The sequence below is a fragment of the Botrytis sinoallii genome, assembly GCF_014898435.1.
Source record: "Botrytis sinoallii strain Bc 23 chromosome Unknown BSIN_001, whole genome shotgun sequence".
Taxonomy (NCBI): domain Eukaryota; kingdom Fungi; phylum Ascomycota; class Leotiomycetes; order Helotiales; family Sclerotiniaceae; genus Botrytis; species Botrytis sinoallii.
The window spans coordinates 2364208-2379828 of record NW_024066028.1 but is presented as its reverse complement, the minus strand read 5'-3'; the positions used below and the strand labels follow the sequence as shown (position 1 = coordinate 2379828).

Genomic DNA, 15621 nt, shown 5'->3' with positions numbered 1-15621 from the left:
CTCACAACGTACACCAAATGTCGTTTAACGTTAAGAATAGGCAGTGGGGATTAGATACCAAATATGGGGTTATGATGCGCTACCCATTTTCGCATGCTCCGATTAACTTGGTAGGAAATGGGGGGTTTTGATTGGGTTGGGAACGAGGGGTTATAGGCTAATATATTGTGGTATCGATAGTAGATCTAGATTACTGCAGTAGATGACAACGACGATAATGAAGGGGTCATATTAGATAGTGGATCTAATCGTATCGCCCTCATTGCTTTGTCATTAAATTATTCATGTGAATCTTTCGAATCTTTCGAATACTATCCTGGCTAGAAATGACGGCTTCGAATCGATGTAGTATAGTTGGCTCACACTATAATCAATATCAAGATTAACATGCCACACTTCTTCCACAGAGTTCGAGAGAAACATCCATGACGAGGATGCGGAAATACAAGTCGTAATGGTATGCATACTGACTCACCGCCGTGAATTAAATTATACGTATGTTCATTTGTTCTCTGAGCCAGATAGATGCATGGATGGATGGCATCACCAGCATTGTTCACACCTGATTGATCATGGATGAGAAAGTAACGTTAACAAACATACCAACCTACGTACATAGATTCAAGCCTTCTGGTCCCTGAGGCTTGTTCTACGCAGCACATTGTTGGTTGCGTATTCCGCATCGTACTATTTGATGGAGCCTCCGCAGCGAAGAAGCACCGACCGATTCCTAGCAGCTAATGTAATGCTCGCCGCGTAAGGCTGAACAAAATTTGGTATTTGTTTGTGAAGCCACCTTTAGATCCCCTACACAGACACCGAGTAGAATGCTCTGACGAGATTGGTAAACTCATTTGATCATTTGATATCAACACTCTGTTACCACCCACACATCTACTATCTCTCATGCAATATCTCAAACACCCATACTTTCATTTCACCGCCCATCGATCATGTATCTTCGATTTCATTGTAAAAGCGTCCAGGGCTTTGCTCAAAATGAGGTTTTCACGTGGAAAAATACCAGGTGCACTGCCCACTTTCCTGTTCGAGGCATTTAGCAGACATTAGATGGAATGTTCCATACAAATCAGGACTCAAGCCTAGGGCTGGGTCACAGCCTGCCTGTGTTTTCTTTTTCTCCTGTTATAACCAACTAGTATCTGCCAATCAAAAATTGAATCTCGAGGTATTTTTTTGTGGTAGTGTTCTATTCCTGGTTGCTAGCGGATTAGTGGAAAGATGATACAATGGAGAAGAAATGTATTATAAATCCCACAAGGCGTAGGTAGAAGAGGACACCCGTGCCACATTTTTGGGGGCTGGTTTAAAAAGCAACAGGGCCCATTTTCGTTCTGATTGCCCAGATAAGTCGTGGTTAGAAAATCATATACTCTATTCGGTTGTGTTTCAACAAGATTTCCGAAATTGTATCCTTGAAAAGATCATAATGGAGAACATCGTATATTGGGCCAATGGAAAGCGATATACTTGTTGTAACGAGGAGAAGATCTACTCCCTGGATATAGGTTCTGATTCCTTTCTTCATCGATACTCGAATACTTCCAAACTTGATCTCCAGGAAGTTGTTTCTCCGCAATAGTTTTCGCGGGTCGTCATCGCAAACAATCATCATTGTCTAACGAACTTCATCTGACTACTGGCGAGCACAGTAGGTAAGTGCTTTACTGTACATTTATTTTTAGGCATTCAAACACATACTGATCTGCGATCGATGAAAGTCAAAACCTACTTACAAGCGCTCACCTATGGAGACCCTCTGTGAACGATCCACGGCTACTCGCCGGGGAAGTTAGGCATGGAATTCCACCTTCGGTAAAACTCCACTCCATAGTACAAAGTACGTACTATAGGACCCTATGTATCCCGAAATTCACTCATCGTGGGAATATCCGTTGCGGCAGCAGACAATGATAGGAGTCACAGTGGGGAGAGTGGATCGTTTGGCGATTTTCTAGGGCTCGAACGGAACTTATTAATCAGCGATTCAGCGTCCGTCCTCCGTTTCCATATTATATTGCGATATTGACTCGTGATGGTTCACATATGTAGGTTACATAGCGACTTTATGCGCCGCAATGAAACAGACGAAGGAATTGACAATTTACGGTTGATCCGTCTACATTGTGGAGTATGGAACTGACGGATGTATTAGTGTTTATTCCTTTTGAACAGATGCGGAATACAGGCAACGGAGTTCCCTTTTCCTCGTGCGGAGGAGTCTTGCCGCATGAATGATATCGGCAATACATTGGATGGCCCGTCTTGGTCGCTCGCTCGAAATCAACGATTGGGGAACTGGTTCTCCAATTATTGAATTCTTCTTCACCGAATTTCGCATTTATTTCCCCCCCGGCAGCCTACTTACGGTATGCTTCATACTCCGTAGGTTGAAGGTTGAGGGTATTTCTCCGTCAACTACGGGGGTTACAATGTACACAACATCTTATCTCCATCGCTGAAAATACCATGTGAAAGACAGGCAAGCCATGTGGTTGCAGAATTTCACTTGGGGCCAGTTTCACAACATCCCTGCCAGAGCCCTGCATAGCATAGATAGATAGATGGATGGATAGATAGCTTGAATACGCTCCCAATTCGGTAAGTCGTATCTCGCAAATGAGGCTTTAATAAACGAGGGGAAGGGATTTCTTTACACACTATGAAGTCAATTAAATTCTGGACCATACAGCATTGCGAAACGGCTGCGCATTCGCTTCCTGTGAGTCTGTGACCTTTCACGTACATGTGAAATAGAGGAAAGTGGAAAAAGCAGTTAAAATAAATGTAGTGGATACTCGCCCTTTAATGGGGTTTCGTTCGAGTTAGACGCACGAAAAACCCCATTGGAATGAGGGGACTTAGGGAGCTCAGTCTGTAACCGAGCTCCCCTCTATCTATACCTCTATCTCTTTGCGGATTTCCGATTGAGACTCGGATCCGAAGCACAAGCTCGAGTCAAGACAATTAGAAGAATGTATAAGTTTCCGCGGTAAATCTTCCAAATATTCCTTAACATCGAGATTCGAGATAACTCCTTTCCTGGATATCTCCACCAATGCCAAGTACCAATGTTCAATCCCTGCAGCACATTTACCCATTTTACCAAGCCTACCAATATCTAAAGCACATCAAATGACATTTCTCTTCACAACTTGGATTGCCAATTTATTCCCCATGAACAAGCAGGTTAGTCTACATCCGAGCGGGAAAGGTTTTATTGAGACAATTCTACCAATGATCAATTCGACCCGATGTTTCGGCAAGCCCAAATTGCCATGTCGATGCATATATGTAAAAGGCTAGTGGATAATTATTCGTGCGAACGAAACACCTTGTTTGTGAATCATACTAGGCTCCCATCAATCTTCAAACTCGTCAAATGCGCCTTCTCAGTGCCAATCAAATGGGAGAGATATCATCACACATCTAGCTCGCGATCGGTCGGGCTCGGGTCAATATTATACCTTTTCTCCTTTCCCCGGCTTTAAGGAGCTTTTTCCGTAATCCGATTCGAGGCACATACGTATGGCATGTTCGTATGCCCCGTTGGTCAAATGATTGAAATCTACCCAGCATTCAGGTAAGTCAAGGCATGGCTTGGATTGGAAGGGCGCAGTGCATACGTGCAAGACATTTGGTGTCTTTTATCGGACACTATTGAAGTAAAGATCTTCACACTGGCGGACCAAAAGATTTTGACAGGACGGCTCCGTGGTTCTCGGCCTGAGTAGTGATCATCGTGCATGCGAAGTATTGAGTTCCCATAATTTTCATACTTGCTTGGTTTGCTCAATTTGCAATTGCGGGCGTGCGGGGTGTCCAGCCTCGAGCCAGCTTAGGTCGCATGTGCATACCATGGTATATCAGCTAAGTATTTTGGATGGGATTCGTTCCTTGTCGCATTCCAAATCATTCAATCTCGCAAATGAGGCCTCTGCTCCTCTAAGCGGCAAAAGATTTAACATATTGGGTGTGTGTGGTATGGTGTGATGAAGATGCGTAATTCACACGTAGCCTGCCATTGCATTCGCCCGTAATTGGAATATTGGTGTGTAGTAAATGATTTATCTTACATATATTCAATGTCTGAGGCTCAATTGATATGGTTGATGCAGAGATCTCTGTTGCCCCCTGATCCGTTATTTCTTTTGACGCGTCAACCTTTGATTAATGATCGCAGACCACCAACTGTTATCAGAAATCTATCCCCTAAGGGTGCCAGCTACGGCCGGGTTCGCTATAATTCCTTATCAGCCAATCAAAGTATTGTGATCTGAGAGTTCTTGAAATCGAAAATTGTGTTTATTTTTGTAATGAAATATAATAGGATTTAAAAAACTCCACCAAATTTATTCTTGAAATGAAATACACAAAATTTATAATTAAACTTTCTAATTATTACTACATTAATAAGTTTTAATCTTAAATTTCAATTATATAGTTTTATATCCGATATAATTTGTAAAGCTGTTGATGTTTCTTACTTATGCACGGGCCACATTTCCCGGCCCCGTAGTTGGCACCTTAGGGGATAGATGTCAACTCTACAGATTCCAACTGTTGTTCTTTTACATGAGTATTAGTACATGCGGATAGTTTGTTCTGCATATCCGGCATCGACCATGAAAGTCCGAATATAAGCTGACTGTGTTTGAACTGCCGATCTGTCACAATTTTGACAGTTGATTAAAGGTACCGGTGCAAGTAAAGTGGGATCTCGGAACCGATTCTGGGCTAACTCGGCGTACTCTTCTAGACATTTGGACCGTATCTTCAAAACCAACTGGTGTGTTCGGTGCTGATCCCATCATGTAGACAATTTCTGGCTACAACACACGAAGGTTCTGGCCCCCATAGGAAATTGCAGGATCTGTAAACTCGAGTTAGCAACTTTTATCCTTCACTTTTGGCTTATTTTGGTTGGATCTTGAGCCAGGTCAGAGGCACAGCAGCATAGCTAGACAGGGAATAAATGGGAGGAACGATGTCCTGAGTTCAGAATAGAAAACGAACTAAATTGATAGGATAGGAAGGTAATCTTCGACCACGGATTTGGCGTCTGGAAGATTCTGTTTCCTCTCTGAGGATCAAGAGGCTCCTTTGAAAAGTAGCTTCAACGGATATTTAATATCTCCGGTGTCCATTTTTAGACAATGAGGCTCAGTCAGTCCCTTTTATGGTTATATAATTGGACCAGAAACGCAGGAAGATAAGAGTGGTGAAGATCTGGAGAGCAAAGCATTTCTGCTTGCGAGATGGTATGGGGAGCACAAAAGATAAGGAAGATAGTGTTCTGCGCTTCCAGTCCCTGCTTGTACAGTAGAGGAAGATAAAGACGGTCTCTTGAGATTGATATGGATCATGTACAAATCTAGAACCTGCTAGATAGTAGACTTGCTCTTCTATTCCTCATTGAGCAATCCCCATACACCTAGCATTAGCTGATGTTGTTCTCCCGCTTCTTTCATTTCAAGGGCTTTCAGTTCCCCTTTCATGTTTTTATAACACATATTGAAACGACTTGTGACTTGCAAACATCATGCGCACCAAATGCTCGAAAGTGGTTTCCAGAAGTGGCATAAACATTCCAACAATTTTGTGTTGATGTAATGCAGAAGGCCTTTCAGCGCTCCCATTCTTGCCTTCACTCTTCCTATGAGAAAGGTGAAGAGTGTTGGCTCTAGATCACTGGCAGTACATGCCCTTAGCATCTTCACTCTGCCTTGATCTTTCGGATACTGTCGGTTGAAGACTCTGAAAGGAAATGGAGAGAGTAAGTACATTTATCGAAAACTACCATTGCTCAATCTTGATCAACGAAGCCGTTTTCCGGGCTCTAGCCAAGCACTTGACTGCTCACACAGAAAATAAGACGAAGACCTTTTCATGTGCTTCTTCTCCATCTAAGTGTCAAAGTTTCTGTCGGTCTAAACAATTCCTCTAGGAAAAACTTGTCTCCTAATGAATGGAAACTGAAATTCAGAGTCTATCATGCTCTATATCTTGAATCTTCCTTATTCGTTTGTATATCAATACCACTTGTGTATGAATTAATAGCACCAGACCTGAGATGAGACTGCGACGCAGTATCTTAGAGTGCTTTTCGACAAGAAGAGAAGAATAAGCTGTCGTTCCGTAAACGTGAATAATTGAACTCCATAGTGGGTTACTTTGGTTGTTTCTACCATATCTTGACTACTCGGGAGACACTCATCACTTCTTGTCTAATTGGCCTTCGCAGAATTGACAATACGCATTTTACCAAAGCCAAGCATATCACTTCAGGTGCAATGAAGACAAATCTGATGTTTACGGGGTTTACGCTATAATAACACAGATCTTCCATAGATTATGATATCCCATCTTTGAAATGGCTCTTTAAATCATCAGCCCAAATCATCTACAGCTTCCATGACATCACTTCACTACAATTTAATCAAATTCAGCGTCATACGCATAGCGATATGGGACATTGATGGTAATAGTTCTTTTCTTGTCTTATTCAGAACTAGCCCCTCTGATTTATCCTTATTCGGTGCCTATTGAGAACAATCAATGCTTTAGTTTGAGCATAGTGCTTGCTCGGGGTTTCTCCTCGTGCCCAGCCCCATCAACTTTAAATCACCTAATCATGGACCATATGTTCCTACAGGGAGAATCCTACTTCTTTTTTTACTGCATTTTCGGAGCTAGTGGAGGCCCCTTCAACATGTCCAGAGAAATAGACTCCAGTACAATTGTTATCAATTTCCAGTTCTGCTCCAAATAGTTTATGATGTCCTAGATCTGCTTTTCGTTCTTCAAGTCTTCGAGATGTTCCTTTCGTTCAGCAATCATTACTTGAAAGTTCAACTCATTCTTGTGTTTTTTCTTGCCTGATCTGTTCCAAGTTAGTGAGAAGTTTTTGAACAGAGTGACAAAGAATTCTTCCCCAAATCTCGCAATTTCTCCAACGCGGGGAGTGCCTGGTAAAGCTGAAAGTACTTGTGGGTGATTTTTTGTGTGGTTTCAACAGAGCTGTTTTCATCGGTATCGCTGACAGACAGGGGCTTGTAGAATTCATCAAAGACTCTGAGTTTCTTTGCACGTCTCATCTCGATAGTATCGATTGCATTCTGGCAGATCTCAACTATGTCAGCCGCATCGCTGTCATCTAAGCCTTCGAACATGGCGTCGACTTCCTGCTTGGCTTCATTGATTCTTGCTTGTCGATCCATGATTTCCGTAGCGAAAATCTGGGAAAGGAAGAAATAGCAAAGCTCATGCAATCCACTGTTGTTTGTCAGTGACAATTTCTTGTACTAAGTGGTTCAGATGATAGCTTACCCACTTTTGTGGACTTCTGTTGGATTCCTGTTTTGGGATATGTATGAGAAAAGACTGAGGTCGCGATTGATTTACTTTCGAACTCTGCCAAGTGTTTGAATATGGAGAGATGTTTTGGTGAAATTTGGCGACTTGTAGATATTTATGAATACGGGGAGTTTCTGCGGAGAAAGCAGTCGATATTAGAGTGTTGATAGCTAAAGAAAGGGACTGATTTAAGACTGACGATTCACTTATGAGGAAATAAACGCCTCGGGAAACTACGGCAAGCGAGCGGTATAGGGCTCCAGTAAACTTTACCAAGTTGCAACGACAGAATACGGATAACATAGTTTCTTGGAAAGTTCTAGTAACTATAGTTCACTACCCAACTTATCTTGATCCAACAGTATTTCCATGGTGAAGGAAACTGCCAATAAAGAATTCACTAAGATCTAAAGATATTTAGCCTTCCAATGCCTGTTACAGAATGCCTGTCGCCTGTCATCGATTCTAATTCATTATTCAACCTCATCCATCTAATGAATAGCCCACTTCACCACTCTCTTCAGCCATGCCCAATAATCTCTTCCTCATTCCCTCCGCTCTCTTTTTCTCTTCTTCAGTGAGTACACTAAGATCAATATCACCAAACCCACTGGAATTTATCAATGATGTCAGCAGTGTCGCTTAATAGCTATTCACTTCAAAGGGTAGAATGTTTTCAACTCACCTCCCTCAATCCATGTTGTAGTACGTTCCTGGCTCTCACTCCCTTGCCATTCCGATGACCTACACTCCCGTGTAGTGGTTGCCCTTCCTACCACTCTCATACTTTCCTCCTCTATGCAAAATGTTGTTGTCATAAAACACCACATCTCCTGCTTTCATCTCTACCCTGATCTCGCCCTGTACTCCTGTCTCATATTCACTCATATCTCTCTCTGCGGCTGTCCTCGCCCTCTTGTGAGACTTGGGAACCACAATCAATGAAGAATCATCATACAATGCCATATTCCATTGCGCATGCCATGCAGGCTCCGCTAGTCTTGCGAGTTCGCTTCAGCCGTAGCAGAAGATGGGATATCATCTCGGTGCCAACGAAGCTCGAAGTCGCGATCAGGACGAATCAATAAATTAAATAGTTCCATGACTAAATCTTCGTCCTCACATTGCAAAAGCTCTTTCACTACACCCAACATCTTATCCGAGAAGTAGATCTTGATAAATGAAGATGAAGTTGCAAGTTTGGGATTCATGAGTGATTGAACACCCCAGATACCATCTTTCGCAGGTGACTCTCCTTCTCCTACGTTCCAAGGTGGAAATTGCTTGGGAAGTGTTCGAACGTATGGCCATGAGCCAGAGCGAGCAAGGTCGACAGTTTTTTTCGCTTCGATACGGAGAGAATCAATCTCTGCTTGACTCAGAAGAGAGGGGATGAGAACGAAGCCATCTTGCTCGAGAGATTCAAGGAGTTTTGACCTTTGTTCCGGCATTTTGCTTGATATTATTGTTCAGAAAGAGGCATGTAGGTTCAGGGACAAGCAAAGTGTTATATGTTTTTAAGTGATGAATATGCCATATCAGGTGATGATACTGAAAGTTGGGATATGACGGGATAATATCGGAGTTGAACATCCGTCGGTCCAACATTTTGATGCGGGGCTGTTTTTGGCGGGGTATTGTGTTGTAACGTAGCAGAAGCAGAAGTTGCTAATTTTGCGCATGCACATTCTCGTATTTCTCAAGCTGAAAGAGAAGCTGAATGTGTTATTTTACGATTGATAAATGCAGAGAAAATAATCTTGTAATAAAAAACGATAAGAGAAACTATTTCGGCAGCTTACTTGCATATGAAATTATAGCTGTATACATATCAAGTGTTGTTTTTCCTATCCGAGTCATATTGATATGCTCTTAGTACACAAGGTAGAGTACATGAATGATCTTAGGAAATAAAACTCTCCAAAAGTGCCAGTACATTTATTGCCCGATAACATCAATTCCACTAGGCAAACCAAACACTTGCCCGTTGGTTTCATACTGACATTTCGCCGTCACAACCTTTCCCTTAGCCTCAGCCAAACACGACCCAGTACTTAGGCTTACGAGATTTCCAGTAACATAGTACTCCCATCTCTGATCATTTTTGCCAGAACATGCAATTAGTGATATCTTTCCTCCTCCAAGATCCGTTAGACACTTAGAAGTATCAAAAATTCCCTTGATAGTACCATCCTCACCCGTTTGCCATACTTGCTCGTCCGATCCGATAGAGGCTGCCCACGCTAGACCTTGACGGGAGTAGGTAAGAATATTCAGTGATGCTGTGTTGAAGATCATACCAGTAGGTATAACATTTAGATTCCCATTTCCAGCAGAAATACGATATACTGCAGTACCGTGCGAAGGCACATTGGCAGCTGTGACTACATCAGATGTGAGTGAGACTTTGCCAGTCCAGAGTTCTTTGACTGTGACTGCTGATGCAGAGATACCAATCCTTTGAAATGGTACTTTGTAGCTAGCAGTGAGATTACCTCGATTGATAACAGTGAGAAGCCGGTCCCCATCTGCCAGATCTTTGGTCAAAACATCCCATGTACCATCTTGGCTGACAAGTGTAGCCTGTAATGCCAATGGATCTTGGTTTACAGCAATTAGATCTTTATTCGTGAGATAAGCAACCTCATCTGCGCCGAATGCCGGAATATAAGCACTGATAATAAGAGGAGCTGATAGTGAGGCCCAGATAGCGAAATGTGACCTCTTTTCATTGAGCGATAAATCGAAGTGATCAACAATCAAGAAATCTGGATCGTTAAAGTAACCGGGCTTCTGATATCTCGCCAATCTTACTTCCTGTCCATAGTTGAATAAGATAGAATCCCATCCAGTGATGTCGGGCCAGTATGAAGTTGAGTTCCAGACGAGTGTATCACGCGAGTGACGAGCAAGCTGCCCGTATTTCGGAACCCAGTCCATCACAGTATACCAATCGGTTAGATTATCCTGCTCTGCAAAGTATGCCGGGGCAGACTCTGAAAATATGAGAGGGCTCTCCAATGCACTTAAGACGCCATGCCAATGTCCGTAAACACGCTCATACTCTTGCTCGGTTGCTACAGGCATGTTGCAGCCGTCAACCTTGAGATAATCAAACCCCCACGAGGCAAAAGCTCGAGCATCAAGTTCCTCATACCCATATGAACCTGGAAACCCACCACAAGAATTGATTCCAGCATCGGTGTAGATTCCAGAATTGAACCCCAGGCTTTTCAAATAGCTGGTCAACCATGGAAGGCCGCGTGGAAACTTCTCGGTGTTCCATAAGAGACTGCCGTTCGTTTCCCGACTGCCTTGACTCCAACAGTCATCTAGATTAAGTCGATTGTAACCCGCTGCAAGTAGGCCTTTCTCCACCATTGCCTGGGCTGTCTCAACAAATAGCGATTCGTTAAGCCCACACATAAATGCTGACCAATTATTGAAGCCTTAACCCAGTTAGCTATTACCATAAGAATTGCTGCATTAGGAATTTTTATACCCATTGGGGGAGTAGGCTGAAGCACCGAAGCAATGGCAGAGACATCGTATAACGCCATTCCAGCAAGGAGCAGGTGTTTCAAAGATGAGGTAAACATTGTCATTGTCTAGTATCGAGAATGCTCAATGTTGAAATAAAAATGGCCTTGAAAATTTGTGGCCGACCTTTCTTTCAGGTTATTTTGTTGAAATAGATATAGTCAGATATTGATCGACATCTTATATGCCTATTTGGAAAGGTCGGGAGCTCACGATAAGAATACAATATGCAAACAACAATGGATTGAGCGAATCAGCAAGTGGTTTTACGGGACTCGTTGTAGCACTGCAGGTCCGAGAGATTATCCGAATCTTCAGCTTCCCCGCAATTGCATGTTCAAAACTGTGTCGGGCTACGTACATAATCCCGATGTGAACAACGATGCGTACATGAGTGGGATAATAGTCTATGGGCATAAATAGACAATTGGAACGTTGCTCTGCACCTGCAGTTAGATGAAACTCAAGTATCTATGTCAACCATTCTTTGGTGTGATCATAAAATGATCCTAGTATGTAACGAGAGAATTCATGCCTCCCAACTATTGTCAAAATGCAGGAACAAACCAAAATTATCAAAATGTGGCAAGCATGGGACAATCAACCTTTTGAGTTGCAATATTTCGGACCCGTGAGTTGCACATTTGATTCAGTGGAATTATCGACTCTCAAAATCATTCAAGAAATCATAGAAGAGAACTGCGTGTTAGTATTTGGCTATTTGTATGGACGTGAGAAGTCAAAACTTTTATACTTCGTGAATTCCAGTGGCGAAGTTGAGTTGAATCTCGAGAAACCTCGTATTAGATTGAGCCGATTGCACCAATCTAACTTGAGTATTAGTGCATCTCTACTCAGAAAAAGAAAACAGAAGAGCATCGACTAAGTAACTCAAACTGTGTGGATATGAAAAGGTGATATGCCCTCGATAGATGTGATACATCGATGACCTTCTTTTCCTCTAGGCCAGAGAAGTATTATCTCAATACTTTGGCGATGAGGACCATGAATTGGACCATCCATTGTGCCGTTCAACGTGGTCCTTTTGATAGACAGGTTATTGTTCACGTTTAAAGGCTTCCAGTTCATAGCAGAGATCATTGAGAGTGTAGAGCTTGGAATAGAATAAGAAATGAATGCCCGAGTCAGTGGTAGTTTTGAAGAAGGTATCGAATACCCAGATGGTGAGCCTTAGGAAATTTCTATCCCAATGACAGTCACGAAGACACATGTAACTTAACTTGTTATTGTCGGGATTATCAGAACAACACAAAAATATACCCCTTGGTGTAGTAAGTTTGAAAAATCTGATCAGAGCGTAGGAGCTGTTGCAAACTTCAAAAACATAAAGGTGGCGACAAGTACAGGACATGGAAATTAAGATACCGAAGTCTAGACAACAGGAAAACAGTGGCGTCAAATAAAAGGATCTTGCTTCAAGAATTGAGATGGATGACAGATTTGCACAAACGGCCACTAAACTTCCGCCATTTTGATGCAACAAGATTGAGAAGACAACGGGTGCTTGTCAGGAAAGAGGGAGGAGGAAAGGAACAATTCGAGGAATTAAAACATGAGTGAAAAGAGGTTGAAAATCGACAAGGGTGTTAGGAAATTTCAGCGATTGAGTATTTCCAGTAGATCAGCTTTCCTGGGTAGTAGACACGACACGATACTTGGTGTGTCGTACCCTAAGCTAAAACGAAAGGCATCATGCCATGCCAAGATCTGGGTACATCTAGTCTGTTATCCCAAGTAGTCGGATGGTTAGTAGCAACCAATATTTTGATGTCAGAATAATACCTAGCTGATCCTGTTGACAGAAAAGCAGCCTCAAAAGGAGCTCTTTCGCCGTGCTGTGACGCTGTCATAACACCAAAACGGTTTTTGACTACCAAAAGTGCACAAAAATGCCAAAAATAAGCCATATTTGCTGGGGTGATAGGGTCTTGCAACAAATAATTGCTGCAGAGGTAATGGCAGACTTGGGTTGTAACGTCGTAGAATTTTTAACATGGTAGTCTCGGAGAAATTCAGCCTTGCAATCTTTGTCTACTGTATCGATATTGCGACGATGATAAGACGTCGCAACTGTGATTCCCCTAAGCAGAAAATATGAAGGAACTCATTTCCGAACCTGGAATCGAGATTGAGCGTCGCGGGGAACAAATGTGTCTCCGGGTGGTGACCGAGAAATAAGCAATAGTCCAGGTCGTAAGCATTTCTGCATTAGAATCTTGGCCGATATTTAGATGAAAGAAGGAATCATTGGCAGACGAGTCGGAGGGAACAATACAATATCTTCCCGTCGAGGCCGAAAAGGGATGGGAGAAATGTAAGGGTATAGGGCTATGGAATTCCAACCACTGCAAGTGAAGGGCTAAGGAAACTTCTTTTCCCCCCTTTAACCCTCAATTTTATCCAGCCACTACATCCATCTCATTTCCTCAACATTGCACATTCCTACCTAAAATATTGACTATGTTAAGCTTCTCACCTCTGTTCGCTGAGTCCAGCCGCGTAATCGAAGCCAATTCATACACATTTGGAAGGTATCATAGAAGGCTTGCATATATATTGCAATGAAGAAATTCAGCCTGAGAAGCTCAGTAGCATATACTATGTACATGCGAGCTAACTCTTCAATGGTACATTTGCCAAGTATCGTATTTTTCGACAGTTTGGCCAGATGGGGAAAGTGAATTTTGGTGAAGGAGAAGTCTCCTCTTGTAACGTTTCTATATTTCTCTGCTGTGGTGCACGCTCTGTAGTTTGCATTTCTGGTGTTACTGGTTCTCGCTCGTTTTCGCTCGTTTTCGCTCATTTGGTTTCAAGCAATCCGTGTAACGGATACATCCCCGTCGTCATCATGGTTTTGCCAGCTTTCGTATTTCTTCCACTTTATATGTACCCATACAATTCGACTTCATGGAGTACACTTACCACCTCGATTGTCGCCAATCCAGCACTCAAGTTTCATGTGATTGTTGCACCCAATTTAGCGTTTACGGACCCAGATGTCAACTATGTTGCAGGCCTCACAAACCTAAGTAGTTATGCAAACGTCCTGACTCTTGGCTATGTCTATACCTCTTACGGAAATCGAGATGTTTTGGAAGTCGAAGCAGAAATCGATAAATATGTTGGGTGGAACTCACCAAGCGAGCTTCCAATAGGCGGGATTTTCTTCGATGAGTCGCCATCGAACAACTCAACATTTGCGTATATGAGTACACTTACCACATACGCGAAAACATCATTAGGAGCTGGCAAAGATTACATATATCTTAATCCCGGTGTTGCGGTCGATGCATCCTTCTATACTCTAGCTGATAGCATCAACATATTCGAAGAGTCTTATGCAAACTTCAATGAAACTTCATTGACTAGTTTGGATAAATCCTTAATAGCTAAGTCGACTTATACAATTCATGATTTCACTGGAACTACAACAGAACAAACTGCTCTCGTGAGTCAGCTTGCGTCTGCAAACCTAGCAGGGATGCTTATAACTACACAACCGGGGTACACGGAGTGGTCAAGCTTATGGTCTTCGTTCTGCTCCGAAGTAAATACGTTGAATCTTGGCAATGGGACCGGAGGTGGTGGTGGTGGTGGCGGAGGAGGTGGTGGTGGAGGAAATAATGGAGGCCATGGTGGGGGAGGGGGAGGTGTAAACAACGGGGGACACGGGGGACACGGAGGTGGAGGAAACAACGGTGGACATGGAGAAGGTGGGGGCTATGGTGGCGATGACGAGTGCGATGATGATGATGATGATGATGATGATGATGATGACGGCGATGATGATGAAGACGATGATGATGACGACGACAATGAAGATGAAGACGACGATGAAGATTGGAGAATTGTGTAAATTATGTTATCAAATGAACTGCAGGCTCTTGATAATACTTGCTGACAGTAATCACGGAATACCTTGCGTTTTCAAGCACTTCTACATACATACTTTCTATCTGTTTAGATATATAATTAATCTTGTCATCATTTAAAATGCCCACTTCATGGCACTCAAACAACATGAAACAGTAGTATTACTCATTCAGCTCAAATATGTTATGTTATTGTAAATCGAGTGTGCATATGAGTAGCCACTACCCCAAAATGGTGGCATCCATATCAGTCCTTTAAGATAGGAGAAGTGAAAGCATATTCTAGAACTCCATCACTAGTGATTTCGGGTTTCACAGTCAAAGATAGCGGATGACATCAATTTGTGAACTGAAAGCCCAAACAATCTAGGAAACAGACTAGATATTGATCCCACCTCAATATTCGCGAGCAGATACAACAGAACTAGATCCAACCTTGCCTTTGAATTTTTCTGCAATTTCTCTTTCTTATTCCCCTTTGAGATCTTAGCTCCTTACTTCTCCATGAAAAACTGTCTTGGATCTGCTGCTAATATCACTGAGCTGATAGCCAACCTCATATTGTCTTGTAACATCCTCAGCTTCTTAAAACTCTGCGTTCTTGATTTGAATATGCAGGGAGTCATTTCGCGGATTCGACTAAGATGGTTTTGATAATTTTCTGGTACAGAAAGAGACGTTCGCAAAACAACGGCCTTGCATCGTGTAGAAGTAAAATAGGAGTTGTCTAGAACTGAATAATAAGTTAGCTAATGAATAAATTAAAATCTCCAGTACACTGAAAAGTAACTCACTTCATTGTTCACCGATG

The 15621-nt window shown here is 42.4% G+C and overlaps 3 protein-coding genes across 3 annotated transcripts; 1 reads left to right on the top strand and 2 right to left on the bottom strand.

The window, feature by feature from the left end:
* Window positions 1-6804: 6804 nt before the first annotated feature.
* On the bottom strand, window positions 6805-8828 carry EAF02_000530 (uncharacterized protein; the record flags this gene model as incomplete). Its single annotated transcript, XM_038896578.1, has 7 exons — window positions 6805-6904; window positions 7009-7296; window positions 7351-7377; window positions 7426-7511; window positions 7885-7987; window positions 8126-8372; window positions 8501-8828. The coding sequence occupies 7 exons, from the start codon at window positions 8826-8828 to the stop codon at window positions 6805-6807; spliced, it is 1179 nt and encodes a 392-aa protein (XP_038763437.1).
* Window positions 8829-8952: 124 nt separating this feature from the next.
* On the bottom strand, window positions 8953-11343 carry EAF02_000529 (uncharacterized protein). Its single transcript, XM_038896577.1, has 2 exons — window positions 10880-11343; window positions 8953-10826 (listed from the first exon to the last, which is right to left on the bottom strand). Exons 1-2 carry the CDS (start codon window positions 10980-10982, stop codon window positions 9316-9318), a joined length of 1614 nt encoding a protein of 537 aa, XP_038763436.1. The 5' UTR covers window positions 10983-11343; the 3' UTR covers window positions 8953-9315.
* A 2443-nt stretch (window positions 11344-13786) lies between these two features.
* EAF02_000528 (uncharacterized protein) lies at window positions 13787-14794 on the top strand (the record flags this gene model as incomplete). Its single annotated transcript, XM_038896576.1, has 1 exon — window positions 13787-14794. The coding sequence occupies one exon, from the start codon at window positions 13787-13789 to the stop codon at window positions 14792-14794; it is 1008 nt and encodes a 335-aa protein (XP_038763435.1).
* Between the last annotated feature and the right edge of the window lie 827 nt (window positions 14795-15621).